Source organism: Anabrus simplex, chromosome 1 (assembly GCF_040414725.1).
Source record: "Anabrus simplex isolate iqAnaSimp1 chromosome 1, ASM4041472v1, whole genome shotgun sequence".
NCBI classification, from domain to species: domain Eukaryota; kingdom Metazoa; phylum Arthropoda; class Insecta; order Orthoptera; family Tettigoniidae; genus Anabrus; species Anabrus simplex.
In genome coordinates this window covers 257191144-257217794 of record NC_090265.1, presented here as the reverse complement: position 1 = coordinate 257217794, position 26651 = coordinate 257191144, and the positions used below count along the sequence as shown (strand labels likewise).

Here is a 26651-nt window from a genome sequence, read left to right as displayed (position 1 = left end):
CGTTTTTCTCATTGTGATCACTGTTCATGCAGCATGGACTGTTCGGTGAAGTTCGTCTTTTTGAGTTTGGTTCTTCCAAGCACTCATCGAAAAGAGTGCTTGAGCAGGAAGCTTTGAACGAGTCTAAAAAGAACGAGACCCATATCTTTAAATGAGTTTGAACGAGTCAACATGTCGCTCTGCCCAGCTATAATGCCTATCTTTATACATCGTTACATATATTAGTGTTGATTGTTGACGTTGTTTTCTGATTTTTACTATCATATTCCAGTACCAGGCATCGAGAACTTCACAATCGCCGCAGTGGTGTTCATCCGCTTCTGCACCACGATCGTCAACTACATTGGCTACTTGCAGAGCATGGAGATGTATCCTACTTGTATCCGTCAGACTGGTACTGCTGTGGGGAACGTTGCGGCAGGTGGACTGGCTATTGTAGGGCCTTACATCGTCTACTTGGTACAGTATCATTCAAGTATAATTAATATGGATAACCTTAGTATAAGAGTAGGTTCCGTGTTAAAGAGAACATCTATTTATGGACCCTAGATTGTACTCGCAAACTCTGATGCAAGTCATTACTTAAGACTGAACAACTAGAACATTTTCAGCCCCGTGGTGTAGGGCTTGCGTGCCTCCTCTTACATGGAGGTCCCGGTTTCGAGTCCTATAGAGTTGAAGGATTTCAGTTCTGAGATACTGAAGAGATGTCAGATTTGATAAGCAGTGAACCTGATTACGAATGACAAGCAATTGAGAATGTTCACAGGTCGACCACGTGACAGTCCAATACCTGCAGGGTATCCGCCAGGGCAGATGTCGTTTACTAAGTCAATGACTATAGTAGGCTGTATGTGCCACACGTTGTTCTTTTTAAATATAAATTTAAACTAAACGTCTTGCATCATACCACCAATTACTGGCTTTGAGCCTACCGAGACGAATGTTGTCCATATCGGATGAGGCCTGCTACATGGTCACCGTGACCACACTATCAGCATATTATTTTGTTTACTTAACCAGTTCTGTTTCTCATATCAGATACGTCCCCAGTTGGCCACACAGGAATATTATCGTTGGCATAAATTGAAGGGCCCGCTGCAAAAACGTAAAGTCTAGGCTCCTAAGGCAACAAACCCTAACTCTAGTCTCACATGTTATTTCTTCACTCACACTCATTATCACTCTCGGATGTTGCGTCATTTGTGTCTTCTACTGAAGTAAGCGCCCTGTAGAAAGGAAATTCATTTGGCGATAAATATTTGTTTGCCAGCTTAAGGACACCGTTAAGTTTTACAGGAGCTATTGGCAGAGGTACTTAGCACAGTCTCAATTTCGGAAGCGTTGTGTTGTCCGGACGTTCTAAATGGAATGGTTGGTAGACAAGACACGATAGAGTTGTGGCTTGCACTGTATTCAAAGTTACGGTATGTGTTACTTTGAAGCGCTCCTTGGACTTGTTCTTAACAATTGTTAGGAAATATAGTGATCCTTACAATTGAGAAACCTATCTTGAGTTACAGTGATTACATTGCATTTTATGGACGTATTAGCTACTTGGAAGTTCATCCACAGCAAAAACGACGTAGCTCCAGGAGCCACATCCCTTTTGCACTAAACATACCAGTGGGTTAGGCCCCATCACATAATAACGCACGAACGAATAGTCGGAGCGACACAGTTTTTGCACCAAAAAGTCCGGGGAAGTTTATAGTACACGAAAGCATTAAAATATTATTTTGTCCAAAAAGTGGTTTTTGCAGCGGACCCTGCAATTATTGAACATATTCCATTACCTTCAATAACAAACTATTCCCTTGAATGCCGTTATTTATAACTCTAGGATTCAGAGGTCCATACTATTAGATATTTTTGTAAAAGTTCACATACATAATGTTTGTCAATTGTTATGCCTTTTCAGCCATTTTATAACTTTAGATATCGAATGTGCACAAAAGCAAAGGCCCGTCTGCTTGTCATTTTGTAGGTTTATGACTCGAGAACAGCTCGGCGGACTGAGTTATTTAGGAACTATTCAAATCATACACACATACATACATACCTACCTACATACATACATACATACATACATACATACATACATACATACATACATACATACATACATACATACATACATACATACATACATACATACATACATACATACATTATCATTATAGACCGTTATGCCTTTCAGCGTTCATTCTGCAAGCCTCTGTGAATTTACTATACGTCGCCACAATCCTCTATTTGTAACTAGTGCTGTGGCCTCATTTAGTTCTATACCTCTTATATTTAAATCATTAGAAACTGAGTCAACCCATCGTCGTCTTGGTATCCCTCTACTCATCTTACCCTCCATAACAGAGTCCATTATCATCCTAGGTAATCTATCCTCCTCCATTCGTCTCACACGACCCCACCACCGAAGCCGGTTTATGTGTACAGATTCATCCATCGAGTTCATTCCTAACTTAGCCTTTATCTCCTCGGTCCGAGTACCCTCCTGCCATTGTTCCCACCTATGTGTACCAGCAATCATTCTCGCTACTTTCATATCTGTTACTTCTAACTTATGAATAAGATATCCTGAGTCCACCAAGCTTTCGCACCCGTAAAGCAAAGTTGGTCTGAAAACAGACCGATGTAAAGATAGTTTCGTCCGGGAGCTGACTTTCTTCTTACAGAACACTGTTGATCGCACCTGCGAACTCACTGCATTAGCTTTACTACACTTTGACTCAAACTCACTTACTCTATTACCATCCTGGGAGAATACACAACCTAAATACTTAAAATTTTCTACCTATTCAAGCTGTGTATCACCAATCTGATATTCAATTCTGCTGAATTTCTTGCCTACTGACATCAATTTTGTCTTCGAGAGGCTAATTTTCATACCATACTCATTGAACCTATTTTCAAGTTCCAAGATATTAGACTGCAGGCTTTTGGCACAATCTGCTATTAAGACCAAGTCGTCAGCATAGGCCAGACTGCTTACTACATTTCCACCTAACTGAATTCCTCCCTGCCACTTTATACCTTTCAGCAGATGATCCATGTAAACTACGAACAGCAAAGGTGAAATATGACAGCCTTTTCTAAACCCTGTAAGTACGCTGAACCAAGAACTCATTCTACCATCAATTCTCACACCAGCCCAATTGTCAACATAAATGTCTTTCATTGATTTTAATAATCCACCCTTAATTCCATTGTCCCCCAGTATGGCGAACATCTTTTCCCTTGGTACCCTGTCATATGCTTTCTCTAGACCTACGAAACATAAACAAAACATTTTTCACTTACCTGGCGCATACCGAAAATCTGATCATGACAGCCCCTCTGTGGTCTGAAGCCACACTGATTTTCATCCAACATCCTCTCAACTACTGATCGCACCCTTCCTTCCAACATGCCACTGAATACTTTTCCCGGTACACTAGTCAGTGAGATACCTCGATATATTGTTGCAATCCTTCCTGTTACCTTGCTTATAGATAGGTGCAATTACTGCTTTTGTCCAATCTGAAGGTACCTTACCAAAACTCCATGGTAATCTTACTACTCTATGAAGCTATTTCATCCCTACGTTCCCACTATACTTCACCATTTCAGGTCTAATTTCATCTATTCCTGCTGCTTTATGACAATGGGGTTTATTAACCATCCTTCCCACTTCCTCAAGCGTAATTTCACCAACATCATTTTATTCCTCCCCATGAGGTTGGTTGTTCGTGACACCACCAGGAAGATTTCCTTTTACGTTGAGAAGATTTTCAAAATATTTCCCCCACCTGTCGAGTTATTTCCTGGGATCTACTATGAGATCATTTGAATTATTCAAAACACTGTCCATTTCCTTTTTCCGTCCCTCCATAAGATTCTTTTTTACTGTCCAGAGAGGTTTCCCTGCTGCTTGACCTAGCGTTTCCAGGTTATTACCAAAATCTTCCCGCGAGTTCTTTTTGGATTCAACAAGTATTTGTTTTGCTCTGTTCCTTTCGTCTACGTACAATTCCCTGTTTGCATCGGCCCTTGTTTGGAGCCATTTCTGATGAGCGTTCTTTTTACGTTTACAAGCTGCTCTCACTTCATTCCACCAAGATGTTCGCTTTTTTTTCCGTCTTTACACACAGTAGTTCCTAGGAATTCCCTTGCTGTTCTACTACAGTATCCCTGTATACCACCCATTCTCTTTCTATATCCTGTACCTGCTTACTGGCACTGTTAGAAACTTTTCACTAATCATATCCATGTGCTTCTGTCTAATTTCTTCATCCTGGAGATTTTCTACCTTTATTCGTTTGCAGACAGATTTCACTTCCTCAATCCTAGGCCTAGAGATACTTAGTTCAATACATTCCTAACAATTTCCTGAATTCGAACTCGGTTAAGATGTAGTCTATTATGGATCTGGTACCCCTGTGTAATGGTGAATATTCTTAGGCTTGAAGTATGTCTTCGTAACTGCTAAACCCATACTAGCACAGAATTCCAGCAAACGATTCCCATTCCCATTAGCTTCCATATCTTCCCCGCGTTTACCATCACCCTTTCGTATCCTTCAGTTCTATTTTCAACTGTCACATTGAAATCGTCCATTAGCACTGCCCTATCCTTGCTGTTCACCCTGACTACGATGTTACTCAATGCTTCATAAAACTTGTCAACTTCATCCTCATCTGCACCCCCGTATGGTGAATACACTGAGGCAATTCTCGTCCTAATTCCTACAACTGACAAATCTACTCACATCATTCGCTCATTTACATGCCTAACAGAAACTATGTTGCGTGCAATAGCATTCCTGATGAACAGTCCTACCTCGTACTCCGCCCTTCCCTTTTTAACACCCGTCAAGTACACTTTATAATCTCCTATCTCTTCCTCGTTATCTCCCCTTACCCGAATATCACTTACTCCTTGTACATCCAGATGCATCCTCTTTGCTGACTCAGCCAGTTCTACATTCTTTCTTCCACAAACCCCATTAATATTGATAGCTCCCCATCGAATTCCATTTCGCTCGTCAAGTTGTTTCCAAGGAATCCCTCGCCTGTCAAATGGGAGTGGGACTCCGTTACTCCCGTAGGTCCGAGGCTTGCCTAGAATGTTCTGAGCTCGTTAAATTCATGAAGCAGGATGATACTCTGCTTGCACATAGTCCAAGTGGGGGTCTCTCCTCTAACGGGTTAGGGACCATCGGTGGATTGTATAGCCCTAGCCGCCTGAGCACAAGCAAGGCTACGACTCAGAATATGTCCCAGATGCCCACTCCCATTCCATAGCAACTGGTATCCCGACTCTCAGGACCACTTACTAAGCCACTCTGCCGTTGCCCATGATTCACGAACTAGGACGTGACTACGGTAACCCACACCATGAACCAAATCATAGTTATATAGTTGGGACAAATCATGGCGACCTCGCCTCACACGACTACTTTCCAGCGGCAGCTCGGTGTCTATTAGCGACTTATAGGATTTACTACCTCTACTGCATCCAGAGTTGCCAAATCGGCTACTGCACTCTACACGAAGAAAGGGTGATTACTACAGATAGTGAGGAAGAAAGTGGTTTGGAAGCCTCTCCAAAACAAACAAGGATCACTTAGAATTCGTTAACTCAGCAGGGTGCAGGGTGTGATTGACTACTGGCATCCAGCTCGCTTCTAGGAACTGAGGCCGTCATGTTTTGTCCCCAATTATACAAGCTCTTTAGGCTCCAACGTGGCAACAGGCTAGTCACATGGGTCGCACATCCTTCCTGAACGAGAGATGCGTACCTGAACCAACACCACCTATAGAGAAGGCCTCGCAATAAGATTCGTGACGTCACAGCTCTAAGGCCGAGAACGGGCCTTGGGCGTATGTCATGATATTCGCAACTTAAACACTTAGACCGCATTATTTCAATTCGAATCTACAGTTCAGTCTTTATTTCTACCGAGCAGTTACCATACCAAAACATGTAAGATGTATTACTGATCATTTCTAACGTAAGGATTATTCGGCAAAAAACAACCAATGTTTAAATAACGAAATTTTACGCAAATAGTATCAGGCTATCCCTATACTTCGTTTGGTAGTTTCCAAAATATTCATACTCTGTTCAAGAGAAAAGTGAAATAATTAGTAACACACAGATTCTGCAGTAGGTACAGATGAATTCATAGGCTAAGATATTTTATAAAGCAATTTCCAAACAAGAGCAGCATCATCTTAAAACACACCAACTATAAGAATGGTATGCACACTCAATGACTCCACCTTATTTGACGTAATAACAAAATACAGTACATGACACACAAGCTTACCACTAAAACATGAACAATTTAAAACACACCAACTAAAAACATTTACTATGTCCCACCACGTAGAGATTATTTCTATAAAATTTGCTGTACTTTCCCAGCATTCCAAGTTCTTCTTAGGTCCTATTTCCTTCAGGACAATAGCTAATGGATGATTAAACATTTTTAATGCCAAAGAAACATTTTGACGTTCCAAATTTGTTGGATACCAAGCTTTAAGTGTCAGGGAGAACCCATGTTTTAGAAGATTCTTCTTTTCTAATGAATGCAGACGTTTCAACACACTAAAACATGCAACATGCATCTTCTCATAGTCAGTTATGTCTGGGAAATAGAGTTGCTGGTCCTTTACATTTAACCAGTTATTTCGAACACATTTTAAAATGTGGACGGTGTCTATGATAAAGAAGAGCTTTCTGTTCTTGTCACTGGAATGGTTGTAAACATGCTTCAATTCAGGGGGATCACTAAGAAGAGAGACTGCTCTCCTGTTCAGAGCACTGTTCTCTGCAATAACTGCTACTACTTCAAAGCCTATTTCTTCCAAACCAAGGATTATTGTTTTCATAATGTTAAATAGTTCCTCACCATGAATATTAGTGACAGGTACAATCTGAGCAACATCTTTATAATGTGAAAGTACAGTATGGACCATGAAAACATATGCACTTGTGGCACATTCATCCCTGTTCATCGCAGTACCTACTACCCTGCCCTGTTTGAAATATAACTGGGGTTTGATATGAACCTCATCCATTGACAATAGAACTAATTTGTCTTCTGCAGAGAGTAAAGGAAATTTACTCTTCATATATAGCAGATAATTGTCATTCTTTTCCTGCAGAGGGTTTGTTACAAGCTTTGAGCATATTATTTGCAACGTACGTGGAGCAGGAAGAGTTAAGTTAGCAGATCCTCGAATAGATTTGTAACAATGGGGAGAAATTGAATGAGCTAATGAAGAAAATACCATTAACTCCCAGGAATAATTCTTCACCCTTTTCTTAGATAAGAAGAATAACTGTTCTTTTAAGAAATTCAACATATTTTTCTTCTCAGGAAACTTATTTTCTAAGTGTTGCAATAAACCATCAAGAACAGTCAAAGTTTCTTCTATATCCTGGCTGCTAGACATAGTAGAAGATACATACGGAGAATGCGCATTCTGTACTAATGTTCAATTTCTGTAAGATTCTTAACATGCTTGGGCAATGACACCTCTTTACAGCGTTTAACTTCTACATTATTGACAAATAATGAAGCATGTAAATCTTGTGTTATTTTAACACAACAACAAATATGAGGGAAGGGTTCTTCTTTCATTAAAATGAAATATAAACCTGATTCTATCTTGAGGAAGTCCTACAGTATTAAATGTAATGTCATTCACTTTCAGCGTTAATTTCTCAAAGTCTTTAAATGTTACTGCTTCAGCATGTTCACTATATGTACGTAAACTGACAGTAATAGCATTTTCTAAACACTGGTTTTCCACTCTACGCCGCCTGTTTTCTGGATCTTCACGGGAGGCAGTAGTGGTTCCTGAGAGATATTGAAGGCAGTTTGGAAACTGTGATGGAACTGCATAAAAAATTTTAAAATTAGTTGTTACACAGTTGTACTGAAACTGGCATTCTATTAAGAAACAAAGCATAAGACTGAAACATCATTGTGTTCTATCTAGGAATGATGAACTAACCTTTCACCAATCTGGGATTTGACAAAGGAGCAGTCAGTAACCTCCCGCTCTTTTTATCGACCATGCTCGTGGATCTTTCAATCTCGTCATCTTTAAAATGAAGTTCGCATACACATGTTCGTAAACTGTGCTGTTCGTAATTTCTTAATGTAATTTCCGTGCCAAAGGGATTTAGTAAACAAAAACTGTACATACCCCAGAGTGTTTCGTAGGAATAAAATACTCCGATGAATAGCTCTTATCCATTTTAACCTCAATTCCTCATTAGCAGGGAAAGAGAACACACTCACTTTTGGACCGTTTAAATAATTGCCTTTACAATTTGGCACACTGCACTTATGAGGCATTATGCCTTTTACTATGATAGGTAAGCCTACCACCATGTAAAGTACATAAATTCACATGCACTAGTCAAAAACTACACTTGTTCACACATCCAACAAAAATAGCATTCAAAACACGCTGCCAGCTGTTTACAGCTCGGATAGGACGTAGCAGCATGATGTCACACGAGGACCGTATTTGTATTGCTAGGCCTTCTCTATAGGTGGTGTTGCCTGAACTTGTATAAATGCCTACATTTGGCTTTTATGGGGGCTTCCAGTGATGTATCACCGAGCGAGTTGGCCGTGCGGCTAGGGGAGCGCAACGGTTAGCTTGTATGCGGGATATATTGGGTTCAAATCCCACCGTCGGCAACCCTGAAGGTGGTTTTCCGTGGTTCCCTATTTTCATTCCAGGAAAATGCTGAGGTTTCACCTTCATTGAGGCCACGGTCGCTACCTTTTCAGTCCTAGCCCTTTCCCAACTTTTCGTCACCGAAAACCTTGATAAGTCAGTGCGACGTTAAAAAAAAGTAAAGGAAAAGGTGGTCTTGGAGCTGTTTGGCAATCTAACTGATAATCCCGCAATTACATTAGGGCGAAACCCGGTAATTTCTCAATTGAGAAGGTCTAGAGAGCGTGTATAGTTTAATATTCACAATAGGTGGAACTAAAATCATGTTTATAGTTTGTGGAATAATGTTAAGAGGTTGTGGTTGTGGTGATTATTGTTTTAAGAGGAAGAACAACTGGACAACCATCCTTTATATAACACTCATCAGAGAGGAAAATGGAAGGGATCCGACACTTCGAAAAACGAAGGTATAGGCCAAAGAAAGACAAGGTCCACGAAGGGAGTGAAAATGAAAGACTCCCTCGTCCTCGAATGCTCTAGTACCGTCGGGATCGGAAAAGAACAAGAGTTGTCCAAGGGAGATCGGTTACAATAGGTGAAATTGAGGAGTCTGGCATAAGTAAGTAGAAGCAATTCCAGGACTCAGCTATGGGTCCCGTGGTTGCAAACCCACACTACCAAGTTAAGAGACCCTGAGGACCCTTTTAGTTACGTCTTACGACATGCAGGAGATATTGTGGGTGTTATTCTACCGCCCCCACTCCGCCCTCACTCCGTGAAAATAATGTGTACAATGGGCGTAATCGAGGGGTTGCCACATCTAGGTGGCAAAGGAAGGACGTGGATTTGATTCCCGACACGACGTCGAAAAGTTTAGAAACGAGACTTCCATTTCTGGAGGGACCTATGGCTCTTGGATTCACTCAGCCAACAGCAGAAACGAGTATCTGATTAATTCTTGTGGTAGAGATGACTGGCATAGGGGTACCATTCTGTCCAACTTAGCACCGAATTTATGGTTTGTGGAAACTTTCCCTACCTTCCACTCCCCCAAGAAATGTAGAGATGCCTTTGTTTGACTGTCAGTATTTTACGAAACCTTTTACATACACAACCACATGATTATATTACTTAAAAGGTAGTAGTAAAAAAAAACCCGAATCATTTGAAAGAACCTATGGTTGATTGGACGCAAAATTAGGAATTCCTACTGACATATCACTGTGCTTTTATATCAAGGTCACTAAGTTAAAAAATAATGGCGAATCGCTTCCAGTGCCGGGAGTGTCCGAGGGCAAGTTCGGCTCGCCAGATGAAGGTCTTTTGATCTGATGCCCGAAGGTGACCTGCGCGTGGTGATGAGGATGAAATGATGATGAAGACGACACATACACCCCCGTGCCAGTGGAATGAACCAATTATGATTAAAATTTCCTACCCTGCCGGGAATCGAACTCGCGACCCCTGGGACCAAAGGCCAGCATGATAACCATGGAGCCATGGAGCCGGACAAGGTCGCTAAGTGACGTTGAATCATAGACCTATGCACTTCATCTGACTCCATTCTAAATGTGTAAATGTAGAGCCTGGTAAAACAATCACGTTATTTGCTCCATGTCATCCATCCCATTTATAGTATCATCAGTTTATTCTGCTCAAATGACTGAAAATACGTTCCTGATGAAACGTAGTATGAAAATCTATACTTTACATACATAAATGTATTGCACCCGTCTCTCTTTTTCTTCTTCCCCTCCTCGGCTGGTTATGGGTAAATAACTTGACAGTAATCTCAAGGTGTGCAGTATCGGACGGGTTCTGACGGGTAGATTCTTTTCTTCTAGATGTAGACCCTTAAATAAGTATGAAAGCATGGTTTACCTGCTTGGCGTCCCACAACTGCGGAGAACATGAGCAGGCTGCAGAGAGTACAGCGCCGCGCTGAAAGGCTAATTAACCATCACTCCCCTCGCATCCAATAAGGTTACCTTCCATTGAGACAACAGCCAAACAAACTGACCTGATCTTTCTCCTGAAATCCCTCTCTACTTCTATAGAAATCGATCCCATCAAACGTCTTTCGCTTGTTAATCGCTCAGCTCAGAGAGGCGAAGGAGTTAACCCTTTGTCCGCCTTACGCCCGTGCCTCTGCCTTTCAGAGGGGTTTCTATTGACGTTCTGCAAAGCTGTAGAACTCATGGTCAGGAATTATCAAGAACTTGCCACTTCCGAAATTTCAGATGTACTATAAAGAAAAACGTAATTTAATTGAATTTCTGCATGCGTCTGTGAGTGTATGAGTGAATAATAGTTTGGTAGAGTGTCAGGATGCCTTTGCTGGCAGGACCTAGTGTTTACAGTGCACTATGTCTTCTGGTATGGGCTAGAGCAATTATGTTACTTTCATTGATCTGTCTCTGTCTTATCCTAGGCTTTGACAATATGAATGTGACTGAGGTATGAGTGATGCTAGTAATGCCATTCCTTGTGTAGCCAGTCCCTGCTATGAATGGTATGAAAACGTTGCTCATAGGGTCAGTTGGTGCATGCATTTCAGTGGGCCTGACATTATAATGATAACGGCACAACTCAATTTCGACTGTTAGTAGGGTAGTTGTCTGCCATTATAATAAATCTCCTCAACTGTTATCTTTCTGAAAGTAGGAAAGGGGGTTGCCATTGTAACGAAAACTCCCCAAATCGATTGAGACCGCGCAGTAGGCAATGGGGCCTGCAATTATAATGTAAACTTCCCAACTCGATTGTGAATGGCAGTAGGCAAGTTAGCCTGCCGTTATATCTCAACAAACACTTTACATTGGAAACAACGTATGGGGCCTCCCCATGCTGTTTCTCGGATAACGCTAAGAGACATGGAATTTTAAAACAATATTATTTACTGCATGTAGAGTATTTACTTCTATATTTGAATACAATGTAGAATACCGTAGCGAAGCATGGGTACATTTGCTAGTTAATAATAATTATATGTAATGAGAATCTAAATACTCCCAGAGGTGGGGTGACGGAACACTGACTATTAAGTACGCACTAACTTGGAAATTAAGGATCGTTAATAATAATTTCTGCAATAACCAATTAAATAACTATTTATCAGGATGTAAAACTTGACGGCGCATATACGAACTCTGAACTTACGGAAGCAAAATAAAAACTGAATGAAATGAAATTTAATAAACTGAACTGTTGCGCAGAGACTTTCAGTAATTTATGCCATTAGCTCACCATTTGTAGACTCTGTTATCTGGACACGATCTATGTAGCAGCTGATGTTTGATGGACCTCTCGTGCTGGCTTTGTTATCTCTCGTTGTAGAAACGAGTCCTATTTCTGATTCGTGTATAGCTCACTCACTGAACAATGACTTTCCTGACTTTTACACATCCTACAGTACTCCTTACATTAAAAATATAATGAGTCCTAATTTTAATAGAAAATCCACCTTGGGTTATGTTCATGGAGAGAGAACACTTGTATTCTTCCGTATTACAGAACTGTAGCGTAACTAAATACATAACAACATTTGTCCTATCCTATACCAGTCAAAACCGGTCTCCCGTTGACTTTAACTCTCGTCATCGAGATAATCAGGTCTTAATGAGAGTAATTTTGAGTAGTGCTCTACTCAGATGTGAAGTGAACTAAGTTAAGATCTTCAGCAATTAAGACTTTCTCCGATGTCAAGACGCACAGCCCTCCTCCTATGTAATGATAGAATAGATTAAAATTGACCGACAGACCCTCTCCAGCTCTTGTCGTTGATGTATATAGGCTCCAAAGTCGCCTTCCATCTACCATATCACATGTTCCAGTAAGATCTGATGTACTATACCTTCTCCTATCCATCGTTGTATATCCATAATCTTGTTCCATAACGTCCATTCACATAGGTTGAAATTTTCCGGGCAATCAAAGCGTCATGTAGCGAACTTCAAAAAGTAGGCGTTAACAAGTCTTTAACTGTCTCTTCAGAGTATGGAATGGGTAAAGACTCTTGCAAGCTTGATAACGTCTTTTTCATGATAAAGGGCTAAAATGATCATGGTGAGTCTGGTCACCTGACCTCGGTTACTGGAAATTTACTCCAAGCTATAAAAACGATCGATCTTGTAATACCTTACTCAAGAAGTCGTTCGTTCAGAATACGTTATAGCCGTGATACAAAGAAATGAAATGTTGATGTGAAATGAATGACTAAAAACTCTATATATAAACATAATAATAAAAATGACCTACCACTAGTTAAATATATACACCGTTCCAATTAATTACACAGTTCGGTAATTTTGTACATGCTGTAATGTTCCAAACATCACAGCCTTTTGAGAAATGATAAGCGAAAGAGTAGAACGTTTCCGCCAGAGAAGGTCAGTGAGTGTGCGTGTAATCACGAGTCAACATTTGTCCTTTTCTGTAGTAGATAATATATATAAATTAATGAAAGAAGTTTGTTCAAGAAAAACTTATATCTGTCGTTATAGAAATAGGAAAATATTCCTCACTTTTATAGGAAACGTAATTTTAATCCTTATATGTTTCAGGGCACTTCTCAGGATGTCAGGTATCCCTATGCCATTTTGGGTGGCATAACGCTAATGGGCAGCATTATGGCCTCCTTCCTACCAGAAACACTCTACGAGAAACTTCCAGAAACTCTGCACGAAGCTCAGCACTTCGGAAGGAATCAGAGGTTTTGGAGTCGAATACATAAGCCGGTGGAAGATAAGGTCCCGCAAAATGGAGTAAACTCGTAGCGAAGGCTGCACTTATCAGAACATTTTAATGTGAATATTTGGAGTGTTATGGCACAGTTATATTGTGCTCACAGTTAGGATATCTAAAATGTACCATATATGACGAGTTGAGCGCGTAATTATGTTTCTGTTCTACAACGTGCGGGTTCTCGAAGTTACATCGTGTTGGATCTCGAAAATAAATCTCATATTACTGGTATTGTTATATAAATGTTATAAATCTCTGTTAAAGTGAAAAATATTGGAGGAGGGAAGAAGGAAAAGAAGAGAGTGCAAGAAAGGAAGAAAGAAAAGAGTAATTCACTCCTTCAAAATTGATTATTACGGTGTAGAATCCTTCAATAAATTAACGTTAAAAATGCATAATTGTGTTACTTTTCACATTACCTATCCTTGTGTACATTATATAATGGGGAATATACAATGTATTGTAAGTCTGGAGTGGTTATTACAGTTTTAACAATGTCTTCAGTATTGTATTTAATATGGATTCTATACACTTTGTAATTAACTTTTCTGCAACCAGAAGTTTATAGATAACCTAAAAATATCGGTCCCTGTTTGTATTCATAATTAGTACCACAATACGTTGGGTTTAAGTTGGACAATTCAGACGAAATTATTAGCGCCAATGGTAACTGAGTGGGAGAAACTGTAATGAACGCATGAAACGATGACAGCTGCGAGTAACACTCTCTTTTAGAACAGGAAGCGTACGTTAAACATATAAGTACCATCTGGAGAATGAGTTCCTGATGAATGCTGGGCCTCGTCTAAGTTAAGGTGGCAAAGCAAGCACCTCACTGGTTAAGAAACCAGGCCGTGCAGAAATAGGTTCAAATCCCAGCCAGTACCTATTTTTACTATCTACTAATACTACTCTTAAGGCCTCAGGTACCATGTGCAGACACTTTTATTTGACACTCTCTAGGCTGCCTCCGCGTCAATTTTCACGTTCAGATTTATCATACAACAGAGTAAATCGGATCTCTTTGCGGCGATCTATGGCTGCATTTTCATTAATTTTATCAGTGAACAACAAGTTCTAAATAATCCAATGGCATTTCAGTTCTCTTTCTGTACAATCGGGCTCCTGCTCACTTTTTAACTTATTTTATGGATGAGAAATTGTCTTTGCTTCATTGTGGTAGACAATATGATGAAATACCTGGCGATCACAGTAATCATATTTGAAACGTAAGTAAAACTTCGCGCGCTCTGTTTGGTAGCAATCTATCTCAATGATTGTGTCGGATTACTTATCTTATCGCAACATTACTTTGATATGTGACTTTATCGGGATCATCTTCTCATCCAGAGAACAATGACGAGATAATTTATCGGTCCTTGTGGAGCTTGTTTGTAAATACTTACCCCAAATTGCGTAATCTCTCTTCACACAGTTAAGTTTATACGAACAGATTTTTAGATGAATAGAGAGGGAACCTCATGCGCAGAATGAACATGGCGATACGACACTAGAAGACTTAAATAATGTTTTTGGATTAAAACTAAGTAGAGCACGCAAGAGACTTTCATGACAACAGACGTGTCTGGTACGTATAACATCTTGTCTTCCGTTACATATAGTATTTGATTGTTCATGATGTCCGCTTAAAGAAATTCAACATATTTCTTAACAAATTTACTAAACTTACCTCAGTGACGACGACAGCGGACGTTCTGTTTCCATGATAGCGTGTCTGATAATGGCTGAAGTTGGCAGTACTTAAGGACGTTTACATGTAACAGCTACACCCTGCTAACTTTCGGTACTTGAATGAACTCCTGACGGACAAAATCAGTCATACTGCAACATAACTTTATTGTTTGTAATATTAGTTGCTTTCAATATGAGTTTTTTTAATCAGACACTTTTACAAATGTAAATAATAGGACATGGAGGAATAATTTTCCAGAACCCTCGACGGTTTGATATTACGTAACATATGGCATTTTATGATTACTTTTTATCTGTAATTATGTACATGTATAGTGGTTTTTTATTTTAATATTTGAGCTGAAGATGACTCCATGATGAGTTGAAACTGGTCCTCTAGTGTAATAAAACTAGTTCAGTACATAACAAGTGTTGATTTGGTGGAACATATTTTTATAGTATTGAAGTAAGTTAACATCAACACAGAAATGAACATTATTTATCAACGTTATCGAGATGTTATTTTCTTTGACTACATATCTCTTCCACGGCGTTAAATGCCTTGGAGACTACCGGTTCGATGTATGTATAGTATTGTATGTTCCTCGCATTTAATATTTGATTAGACTTCATTTTAATTTTTATCGAAGTATAATTCACCTCTCATAAAGGTAATTCCAATAAAAGAGATAGTTGACCCTAGGCTTGAAACAATATTTCAAGATGTGTAACTGTCTGGATAATCAGAGTATCGACGTGGTATGCCAGCTAGTCCCGTGGATACTCACCGTAAACATGATTGTTTCTGAGGAAAGTGTATCTGCGAGGAATTTATCAATCATCGTGTGTTTATTCTTTTTTACGAGCGACAGTACAGTATGTATGTACTGTACCGGTTACGACCTGTACATGCCGTATTTTTTTACTATTAATTGTACTTCTTCGTCACGCATGACGTTCAGAGCGAACTTGATTTGTTTACTTTCGGAGGAGCGAGGAGGCGAGTCAGCGACAGCTGTGTGTGTGACGTAGCTGCAGGGACAGTTAGACCACCCGCCTGACACAACGTGTAGCCTGCATGGCCTGGTATATTCTGGACTAGCGAATGTACACGTGCTTCGCTACGGTATTCTACATTGTATTCGAATATCGAAGTAAAAAGTGTGCATGCAGTAAATAAGATTGTTTTAAAATTGCATGTCTCTTAGCGTTATCCGAGAAAGAGCATGGGGAGGTCCCCGTACGTTGTTTCCAATGTAAAGTGTTTGTTACGGATTTGTGATATAACGGCAGGCTCACTTGCCTACTGCCATTCACAATCGAGTTGGGAAGTTTACATTATAATTGCAGGCCCCATTGCCTACTATGCGGACAGAATCGATTTGGGGAGTTTTCGTTAAAATGGCAGCCCCCCTTTCCTACTTCCAGACAGATTACAGTTTTTATTATAATGGCAGGCAATTACCCTACTATCACTCGAAATTGAGTTGTGCAGTTATCATTATAATGCCAGGCCCATTTTCCTACTTCCAGCCAGCTTACTGCCAGTCACACCAAATTGGTGAGTTTCCATCAAAATAGCAGGCCACTATGCCTAATGCCAGTCACATTTTAGATGAGGACATTTCTTTATAATGGCGGGCACCCTTGCCTACTGCCAAACGCAATCGGGTAGGGGAGTTTTAAACAAAACTGCATGCTCACTTGCCTTCTGCAAGTCAAATCGAGAAGTGAACTATTCATTACAATTGTAGACCTTCCTTACTAATGACAGTTACACAGGAGGTGGAGAAGGAACCCTTTCATACTGCCAGTCAAAGTCGGTGTGGGGAGTACTGATTACAATAGCAGACCCACCCTTTCTCGATCGCTACAAATCGACATCAGTGAATATATATAGATCGACATACGAAAGTATATGCGTGTTTACAATATTGAAGACCTTCATTTACAGATTAACTGCTACTAAACGTACGTCATATCGACAAAGGATTATACCATAAGACACGCCGGATTTAGTGGCCTAAATGGCTGGTCCTATGATATGTCATCTATTCTTGGGTCAGATTGAGTTAGAAACGTGGAACAGGGTAAAAGTTTTGTAAGATTATCTCACATTACATTACTTTTCGGATAATTATGTGACAGCTACATACATAGCATTTGGCTCATATATGGCTACTGGGTGGGCCAATTTTCGTGAAGAGTTTGATGATTCTGTATTTCATATAAGTAATCGAAGGTATGAATTATGCATGTGAAAATTCCAAATTGACTTAACATCCATTAATAGAGAAAAATCAAACGTAAAAGGGATACAGATACGGCAAAAAGTCATAAGACCAAGGTTGTAGATCATTCCAAATTGAACGGAGATTGTGCAATCTGTTATGTGATAGGAATTTCCGAAGGTCTGCACCATCATTAAAATTGCCTGCATATTTCGATATTCTTCAGGGATAAAAAGTGAAAAATTTAATGATCTTGGAGGTCTTCCGTTCGTTACAGGCTAAAACGTATAATTTTGTCAAATTTCAATTATCTTCTTTTTCTTCTGGCAGATTAAGCCGAAATCTGGATTTCGGGCGAGGCGGGTAAAAATTAGGACTTTCAGGAAACTAAACCAAAAATTATGCAGATGGTCATTATTACCCTTAAACGGAAAGCTGTACGAAAATTTCGCCAAAATAGTCAGTGTAGAGGCACACAGTCGTTACGATTTGATTTATATAGATAAGGAATCTGCTCCATGTAAAACACCCTTTTGGCTATGTCCGCTGGACTTAACCTGCAAAAGTGACCATTCATGATATCTCCCTTATTAATCCTCCTGACGAAAAAATGCACATGAAAAAAAGGTTTAGAGGTGGAATTCCATCACGTTTGGTCGATTTCCAGTCAGGTTGGTCTTGTTCTGTATATATTGTGGAAGAGTAAAATCACCATTTCGGTTCCCTATAAACCGCCAGTCCATTCCCGAACATGAAATGTTATTTACGTTTAAAACCTACCTTTGGACAGGTGGATGCTAAATATGAATTTTGGTTCGAATGTCTTCAGTAGTTTTCAAGTTGTAAGGAATACGCTTTACACGCACCCGCTCGTGAGTTAAGTCCGATGGGACTTGTACAAAAAAACGGTCCGTTCATAATATTTCCCTTATTAATCCTCGTATCGAAATGATGCACATGAGAAAAAAAGTTTAGAAATTAATTTCTACCAAGGCAGGTAGATTTAAATTAACGTTGGTTGTGTATATTTTGTGGAAGTGAAAAATCACTGTTTCGGTTTCGTATAAATCCCCAGTAAGTTCAGGGATTTAGAAACAATATTTGCCCTAAAACCTATCAAGGACAGGTGTATTCTAAATATGAGTATTGGTGGAAATACATCCAGTAGTTTGTAGCACTCGCGTACATACGGCGTAATTAAGGAAGAAATTAATACAGTTAAGAAAGTTGAAAGTAATAGAAAATGGATTATAACTGAGGACAGCCGGATAACGACAAATATGTAAATGCCAAGTTAATGTATTGGAAAATCAAATGCCCCTCAATAAATTATGCTAGTGTGAGTTATGGATATAATAAAGCGGTAACAGAGGAGAAATTTAGGTGCATTGATTCCTAGGTAAACAAATAATAAGATGACTAATGGTGTTATTACTTAATCTATTCGAAGGCGGTTATAACATCCAACGATATTCCGCCAATATCCTGCAGATAGGCCGATTGACGCCTCTCTTGTCTTCTACCCAAGGAACAACCACGAATTTAAAAGCATGATGAGGAAAATGGCAATACGTTACTTCCCTGCTGGCATGCAGTCAGAGACGTTGCCATGGTAACCTGTAGGTTCGTTGTCGGTCTGTCGGTCACTCAATGCAGAGCATGGTACCAGCAGAAAATTGTAAATTTCTTCGTCATGTAAAGAGTAAGGTAAATTATGAACATAACGAAAGTTGTTTATAATGAAGAGACGTTTCACGTACGGTAAACGAAGTTTACAGAAAATCAATAGTATAAGAGAAAATGGAGGAAAACCATTCTGGATTTCCTATAAACCCCCCGTGTATTCAAAGATTTTAAAATGATATGCATATCGAAACCTTCCCCGGGATGAGTATACTCTAAATATGAAGTTTAGTTGAGATCTATCGAGCCGTTTCGACGTGATGGTGCAACAACCATTCTGGTTTTCCTATAAACCCCCGTGTATTCAAAGATTTTAAAATGATATGCATATCGAAACCTTCCCCGGGATGAGTATACTCTAAATATGAAATTTGGTTGAGATCTATCCAGCCGTTTCGACGTCATGGTGGAAAAACCATTCTGGTTTTCCTATAAACCCCCGTGTATTCAAAGATTTTAAAATGGTATGCATATCGAAACCTTCCCCGGGAGGAGTATACTCTAAATATGATGTTTGGTTGAGATCTATCCAGCCGTTTCGACGTGATGGTGCAAAAACCATTCTGGTTTTCCTATATACCCCCGTGTATTCAAAGATTTTAAAATGATATGCATATCGAAACCTTCCCCGGGAGGAGTACACTCTAAATATGAAGTTTAGTTGAGATCTATCGAGCCGTTTCGACGTGATGGTGGAAAAACCATTCTGGTTTTCCTATAAACCCCCCGTGTATTCAAAGATTTTAAAATGATATGCATATCGAAACCTTCCCCGGGAGGAGTATACTCTAAATATGAAGTTTGGTTGAGATCTATCCAGCCGTTTCGACGTGATGGTGGAAAACCCACTCTGGTTTTCCTATAAACCCGCCGTGTATTCAAAGATTTTAAAATGATATGCATATCGAAACCTTCCCCGGGATGAGTATACTCTAAATATGAAGTTTGGTTGAGATCTATCCAGCCGTTTCGACGTGATGGTGGAACAGACAAACAGACACACAAACAGACACAAACAATTTTATTGATATAGATATGAACATCACGCCTTCGCGAACATTCCATTGAAAAAAAATTCAAAACTTTTCTAATAGTAATCGCAGCGACTAGAGCGATACGTCATTTTGAAGAGGATAACATAAACGTCTCAAATTTCGAACTTCAAGGAAATCCGTCGAGGGATTCGCGAGATAATCAGCCTCAAAAAGATCACGTTATATATGATGACGTAGGAGCCCAAAATGAATGAGCTCACTAGACCCGATCTCACAGTCATAGTTGGGTGTCCAGCCTGACTCTCAACGCTGCAGTGTTCGTCGAAGTGCTGACAGAGACTATCTTCGAATATTCAAAGTCTTCATGTGGGACTTAAACTCTGACAGGCGTGTTAAACTTACAATTTGTGCGCGTGTTAAACTACAAAAAGTAACAAAGACTTTATGATGGACATTGAGTCTATTAGTCGAAGCTGAATATAGAATTTGGCGTGTGTTGAAGTTCTAATTATTCAAAGTCTTTTTATAGTAGACTTGGATTATATCCGTCAAGTTGAACTTATCATCCGTGCGCGTGTTTGAACTCTGATTATGACAAGTCATGTATTGGACTTAGGTGACAACAGTTAAATTGAACTTATATTCTGTGCGCTTGTAGAAACGTCTCGATATAACTTACTTTCGTTCTTGTAGAACTGAGTTTATTACCACGTTACCTGTGTGAAATTTAGTTTCAGAATCAATATTAATTTCAATTTGTCACTACTGCTATATACTAGGAACTATGATATTTCTTTTTAAATATCAGTCAGCAGAACTTAATCTCTGAACAAACATATCATTAATTTCAGTGTGACAATACTACGTTATACTATTAACTGTGACATTTTGTTAAATCTCAGTCAGCATAATTTTAGTTATAAACAAGGGTGTTTATGATAGTGTTCGAAATTTCACATGAACGTTAACGCAAGCGATTACCATAATCTTGTGCTACGACACCAATGTTTCACTCCGAACTTAAACTGTGTTCTTTATCCAATTCTAACAAAATTGTGTATTATTTCTTCTGAACAGCGTGTAAATCATTTGTGTGTGACTGAAAGCAGTATCTTTGATAAACTCTCGAACAGTCACCTATTTTTTATGTCAAGTGCACCTAACAACGAACTGTACTTTTCATTTCAACCTTAGCTCTTCGTCAAACTGTTTAGTATTATTTCATGACTGACAGCAGTGTCTTTGATAAACTCTAGAGCAGTCATATATTTCTTTCAATGTCAAGTGCTACTTTATTTAGTGGAAAATCACCACGAACTGTGCCAAGTGCGTGAATAATTTTCAGTTTCGTTATTTCTATTCATGAACTTTGCTTTATTTTCTTCTAATCTCGATGCTACTCGCATCTACATCGTTAGTGAACTTATAAATTCTATCTGCAAGATTAAGAGTGAATTCGACGGCATATTTCAACCATATTAAATGAAACAATGCTATTAAACCAAAGTGTCGGGGGACTGTGTAATTCTGGACACTCGTATAAGTTATGCGACGAGTGATTACCCCGCAACATCGTTGGAGATCGTCGGAGATCGTCGGAGAACGTCGGAGATCGTCCAGAACGTTGAAGGTTCGAGACTCGAACCCATATAAAACCAACCTTGTTGTTTCGGCCTTATCTCAGCGTAATATTGGCAACTTCCAGAACGTGTTCCAGCCCCATTCAGCCTGGTGAACTGGGAGCACGGGTCATGAAAAGGCGATGTTGAAGACAGCGACTATCAACAGTAAGGTGATGTGCACTTTGAAATGCATTTTGTGAATAAAAACTATTATTCAATCTAATTAAAAAATTTCTCGTAGATAGGACCCTGCCTACTGTACTAAACCCTAGTTAGAAATCACCCAGTTGCCCTGAGAACTACTTCGTGCTAACTTTAAAATTAATTCATAAAGTCGGGCTACTTTACTGGTACAGTACGTACAGATGGATACGACAATCACATGAAAACGACTAGGGAAAATTCTTTTTGAAGTTCGGAATATATTTTACAATTGCGTTGATTTAGATTTTAGCCTCGCAGTCTAGGGGTACTGAGCCTGCCTTTTATCCAGGAGTCCTGGGTCGATTCCCGGTCAAGTATGGAATTTTACGTAGATCTGTGAGCTGTTGTAAGGTCCACTCAGCCTGCCTGAGAACAATTGAAGATGGCGATGTAGCGACTCCGGACTAAAAAGCCAAGAAATATCGGTGGAGAAGATCCGTCACCCTAATCACGCATCACCTCGTAATCTGCAGGCATTTGGGCTCGAAAGCGGTCGTTTGGTAGGTCAAGGCCTATCAAGGCTGTAGCGTCATGGGATTTGGTTTGAATTGATTAATTGAAATACTGGGATAATTAGCATTATCATATTCAAATGAGGAAGGAGTAGGATGGAAATGAAGTGCGGTTTGCTCACAGTTTAAAACCGGTTGATTTAATTTAGGAACATTTCTTACAAAAATTAACTTCAAAACAGTTTATGTTATTGCAACCTTTTTGATAGAATCACCCTGACAGTTGTTTGGGTATAACCGTCTGGATCAAAAGAGAGGAAAATTTCTAAGTTTTTCCAAGATCTACCAGTAACTATATCAAAAAGAGGTCTGTAAAACAAGACATTTGTTTGTTTGTCCAACCCTTGTCCCGTTTCCCTACGGGGTCGGGTATGAGGTGAGATGAATTTGTCGTGGCGGTTTTTTATGACCGGATGCCCTTCCTGACGTCAACCTCATCAGAGGAGTTAATGAGAGATGAAATGAATGACGTGATATATGATAGTAGGGAGAGGGTGAAACCCGGTGCCGGCACATAGCCTACTCCTGTCGAATAGCACCAAGGGGTCTGCTCAAGGCTTAACGTCCCCATCCGACGGACGAATCACCATCAACAGCGTCATATGCCCTCACTCCATATGAGCACTGCGGAGAGGTTTGGAATTTAATCCAGGCTTTTGGCACGCAATCTAGTGATTAGAAATTGTATACCACCACCTCCCCTACCCTGCCGGCCAACATTCTGATGGTGAAAATTTTTTCGACCAACGGGACTCGAACCGGCTAACCTCGGTGTTAGACCGTTTTAGACTTCAGCGCCTTAACGATCATGGCCACCAGGCGGGCTAAAACAAGACATTTCATATAAATAAAATATTTATTTCAATCATGTCCATGAAAAGTGCTCCTGTGGCAAATGAAACCTAAAGTACTCAACTACTCTTGTGGCAGGATTCGAGAAGTCAATCCGAAGGAAACTACAACCCGTCCAGTTTGTTTTGACATTGCTAGTAAACAAATTCCCTATGTTAGATACACAATATTACCATGGCCGGTTCCACGGCAAAATGGTTAGCGTGCTGGTGTTTGGTCACAGGGGACCCTGGTTCGATTCCCGGCAAGGTCGGGAATTTCAACAATAATTGGTTAATTTCGCTGGCAAGGCGGCTGGGTTTATATATCGTCGTCATCATCATTTCATCCCCATCACGACGAGCAGGTCGCCTACGGGAGTCAAATCAAAAGACCTGCATCTGGCGAGCCGAACTTGTCCTCGCACACTCCAAGCACTAAAAGCCATACGCCATTTAATTTCAAATTTACCATGAAACCGAGCAACTTTATGTGATAATAGCAGTTACCCGCGGCTTCGCTCGAGTGGATTTCGCAGTTTTTACATATACTGTATATATACCGATACTCATTTTAAAAATTCGCCCACTTTTTCAATTCCTTTTAGTCTCGGTCCTGTACTAAAACGTTATCTGAAAATTCCTAAGTATGAAAACTCACCGGAAAATTGAGTTTCATTTACCCCAGAAACTCTTTGTAAACCACGTTTGCGGTGTTGCCTTTCGGAGCTAAGGTGACCATGCAACATAGAACTGTACCTGTGAGAAACAGCCGAAAAAGTAACTTTGTTTCTTTTTTAAAATGAGATTCCAAAAACCTATTCCTACGTCTGTATCATCTTCAGTTTTAGAAAGATAAGCATCCTCATAAAAATTATTCAACTACTTTTTCACTTCTTTTCACCCCCGTTAAAGTGCCTTTTTCGAAAACAAAAAGTACATGTTCCTGTATTTTTAATGGACTTTCCAAATACAAAGTAACCTGTTACGTTTTTGACATATAATGTATATATACCGATACTCATTTTAAAAATTCACCCACATTTTCAATTCTTTTCAGCCCCTTAAGTGGATTTTCCGAAAACAAAAAATACATGTTTCTTTATTTTTGGAGGAGATTCAAAATACTAAGTTTCACGTCTGTAACATCTTCACTTATTTAGATATAAGTATCCTCTTAAACAGAATTCAATTCCATCTTTAGTTATTTTCAACCCCCTCCAAATCGATTTTCCGAAAACAAAAAAGTATGTGTTCATTTATTTTGAAAGGAGATTCCAAATACCAATTTTCACGTCTGTAAAATCTTTAGCTTGTCTAGATATAAGTATCCTCATACCAATAATTCAACTATTTTTTCAATTCTTTCAACCCTTAAGTAGATTTTTCGAAAACAAAAGAAATGTTTCTTAATTTTAAAGAAGATTCCAAGTACCAATTTTCATCTTTAGTTTTGAGATATACCTATCCTTATACAAAGAATTCAACTAACTTTTCAATTCATTCACCCCGCTTAAGTAGATTTTCCGAAAACGAAAGAATTCATGTTTCTTTACATTGAAAGAAAATTCCAAAAACAAATTTTCATGTATGTAACCTTCAGTTTTTGAGATATAACTATCCTCATAAAATAATTCAACAGTTTTTTTCACCCCACCCCCGTTAAGTTGATCCTCCTCCCCAAAAAATTGTGTCTCTCTTTATTTTTAAAGGAGATTCCAAATGCCATTTTTCACGTTTGTAACCTTAATTTTTTGAGATGTAATTATCCACATAAAAGTAATTCAATTCTTTCACTTTCTTTCACCCTCCCGATTAAGTGAATTTTCCGAAAACAAAAAACACGAGTTTCTTATTTATAAAGGAGCTTCCCAATACCAGTCATCATGACTGTAACATCTTCAGTTTTTGAGATATATGTGTCCTCATAAACGGAATTCAACTCCTATTTAACCCCCCCCCCAAGCTGGTTTTCCCCACAAAAAGCATGCTTCTTTATTTTTAGAGGACCGAACTCGATAGCTGCAGTCGCTTAAGTGCGGGCAGTATCCAGTATTCGGGAGATAGTAGGTTCGAACCCCACTGTCGGCAGCCCTGAAAAAGGTTTTCCGTGGTTTCCCATTTTCACACCAGGCAAATGCTGGGGCTGTACCTTAATTAAGGCCACGGCCGCTTTCTTCCCACTCCTAGCCCTTTCCCGTCCCATCGTCGCCATAAGACCTATCTGTGTCGGTGCGACGTAAAGCAAATAGCAAAAAAAAAAAAAAAAAAAAAAAAAAAATTTAGAGGAGGTTGCAAATGCCAATTTTCACGTCTATAACAACTTTAATTTTTATTAAATATACGTATCCTCATACAAATAGTTCAATTAATTGTTCAAACCTTTCAAACCCACACTGGATTTTTCGAAATCAAAGAAATACGTGTTTCTTTACGTTGAAAGGAGATCCGAATACCAATTTTCATGTCTGCAGCATCTTTAGTTTTTGAAATATAAGTATCCACTTGCAAATAATTCAACTAATTTTTCAATTCTTTCATCCACCTTAAGTGGATTTTTCAAAAAAAATACGGATTTCTTTATTTTTAAAGGGGATTCCTAATATCAATTTTCACGCCTGTAACATCTTCAGTTTTTGAGATATCAGTACTCTAATAAAAAGAAAACAAACCCTTTCCAGTCATTTTTAACCCCCCAAGTGGTTTTTCCGAAAACAAAAAATGCAGTTATTATTTTTAAAAGAGATTAAAACTCCCAATTTCACTATCCTGCAAAAAGAATTTTTTGTGCGGTAAAAACGAAAATAGGTGGGTTTTATGAATTTCTTAACGCAGAATTCGAGAAAAAAATTAGTTTTTGCGTATCACGTCTGGTTTAGTGTCAATTTTATAAAATGTTATTTTGTTCTTACGTAAATTTGTTGATATTTAGTATTGATTAAATTTGAGGTATTAATGTAAATTTCAGCTTGCAAAACGTAATCATATTTTGCATGCGTTAAATACATATAAATGCTGCTTTGTAAGTAAGTAGATGGTTTGTATTATATTTTTAATGTATATTGAAATTCGTAAAACTGAAGCATAAAGCGCCTTTTTAGTTTCGGCTGTACAGTTTCTTTTAAATTAATATAGCCGTGCCTTGAATAAAAATTACATGGTTAAACATACACAGTTTTTTACTTACATTATGTGCAGGTTAGATTCACAACTCCGTCTTTTCCCGTTTTCCGTGGAATTTCCGAGTTTTTGAAGTTCCTGAATGATCTCTACAAGGGTCATCTCGTGCAATCGACCAACAGTAATCGGCCATCATATTCACATCCCAACGTCCCTGATAGCGTCGTTCTGCATCTTTGAGGTCCTGGTGAAACCTTTCACCTTGATTTTCACTGACAGCTCCTAAATTTGGAGAGAAATAATCCAGATGCGAAGCTAAG

General features: G+C 39.1%; 1 protein-coding gene across 4 annotated transcripts in view; it reads left to right on the top strand.

Annotated features, from left to right (window-relative positions):
• LOC136864716 (carcinine transporter) overlaps positions 1-26651 on the top strand; it is a 214871-nt gene that overhangs the window by 104829 nt on the left and 83391 nt on the right. For 2 of the 4 annotated variants that reach the window (XM_067142062.2, XM_067142053.2), the window contains exons 9-10: positions 272-459; positions 13262-13941. The exons of 1 other annotated variant lie outside the window; for it this stretch is intronic. In XM_067142062.2, coding sequence (XP_066998163.2) covers positions 272-459; positions 13262-13474 — 401 coding nt within the window. In that variant the 3' untranslated portion in view covers positions 13475-13941. Of the gene's footprint in view, positions 1-271; positions 460-13261; positions 13942-14914; positions 15031-26651 lie in introns of those variants that run through there. One more of the 4 variants, XM_067142042.2, reaches the window with a different exon arrangement.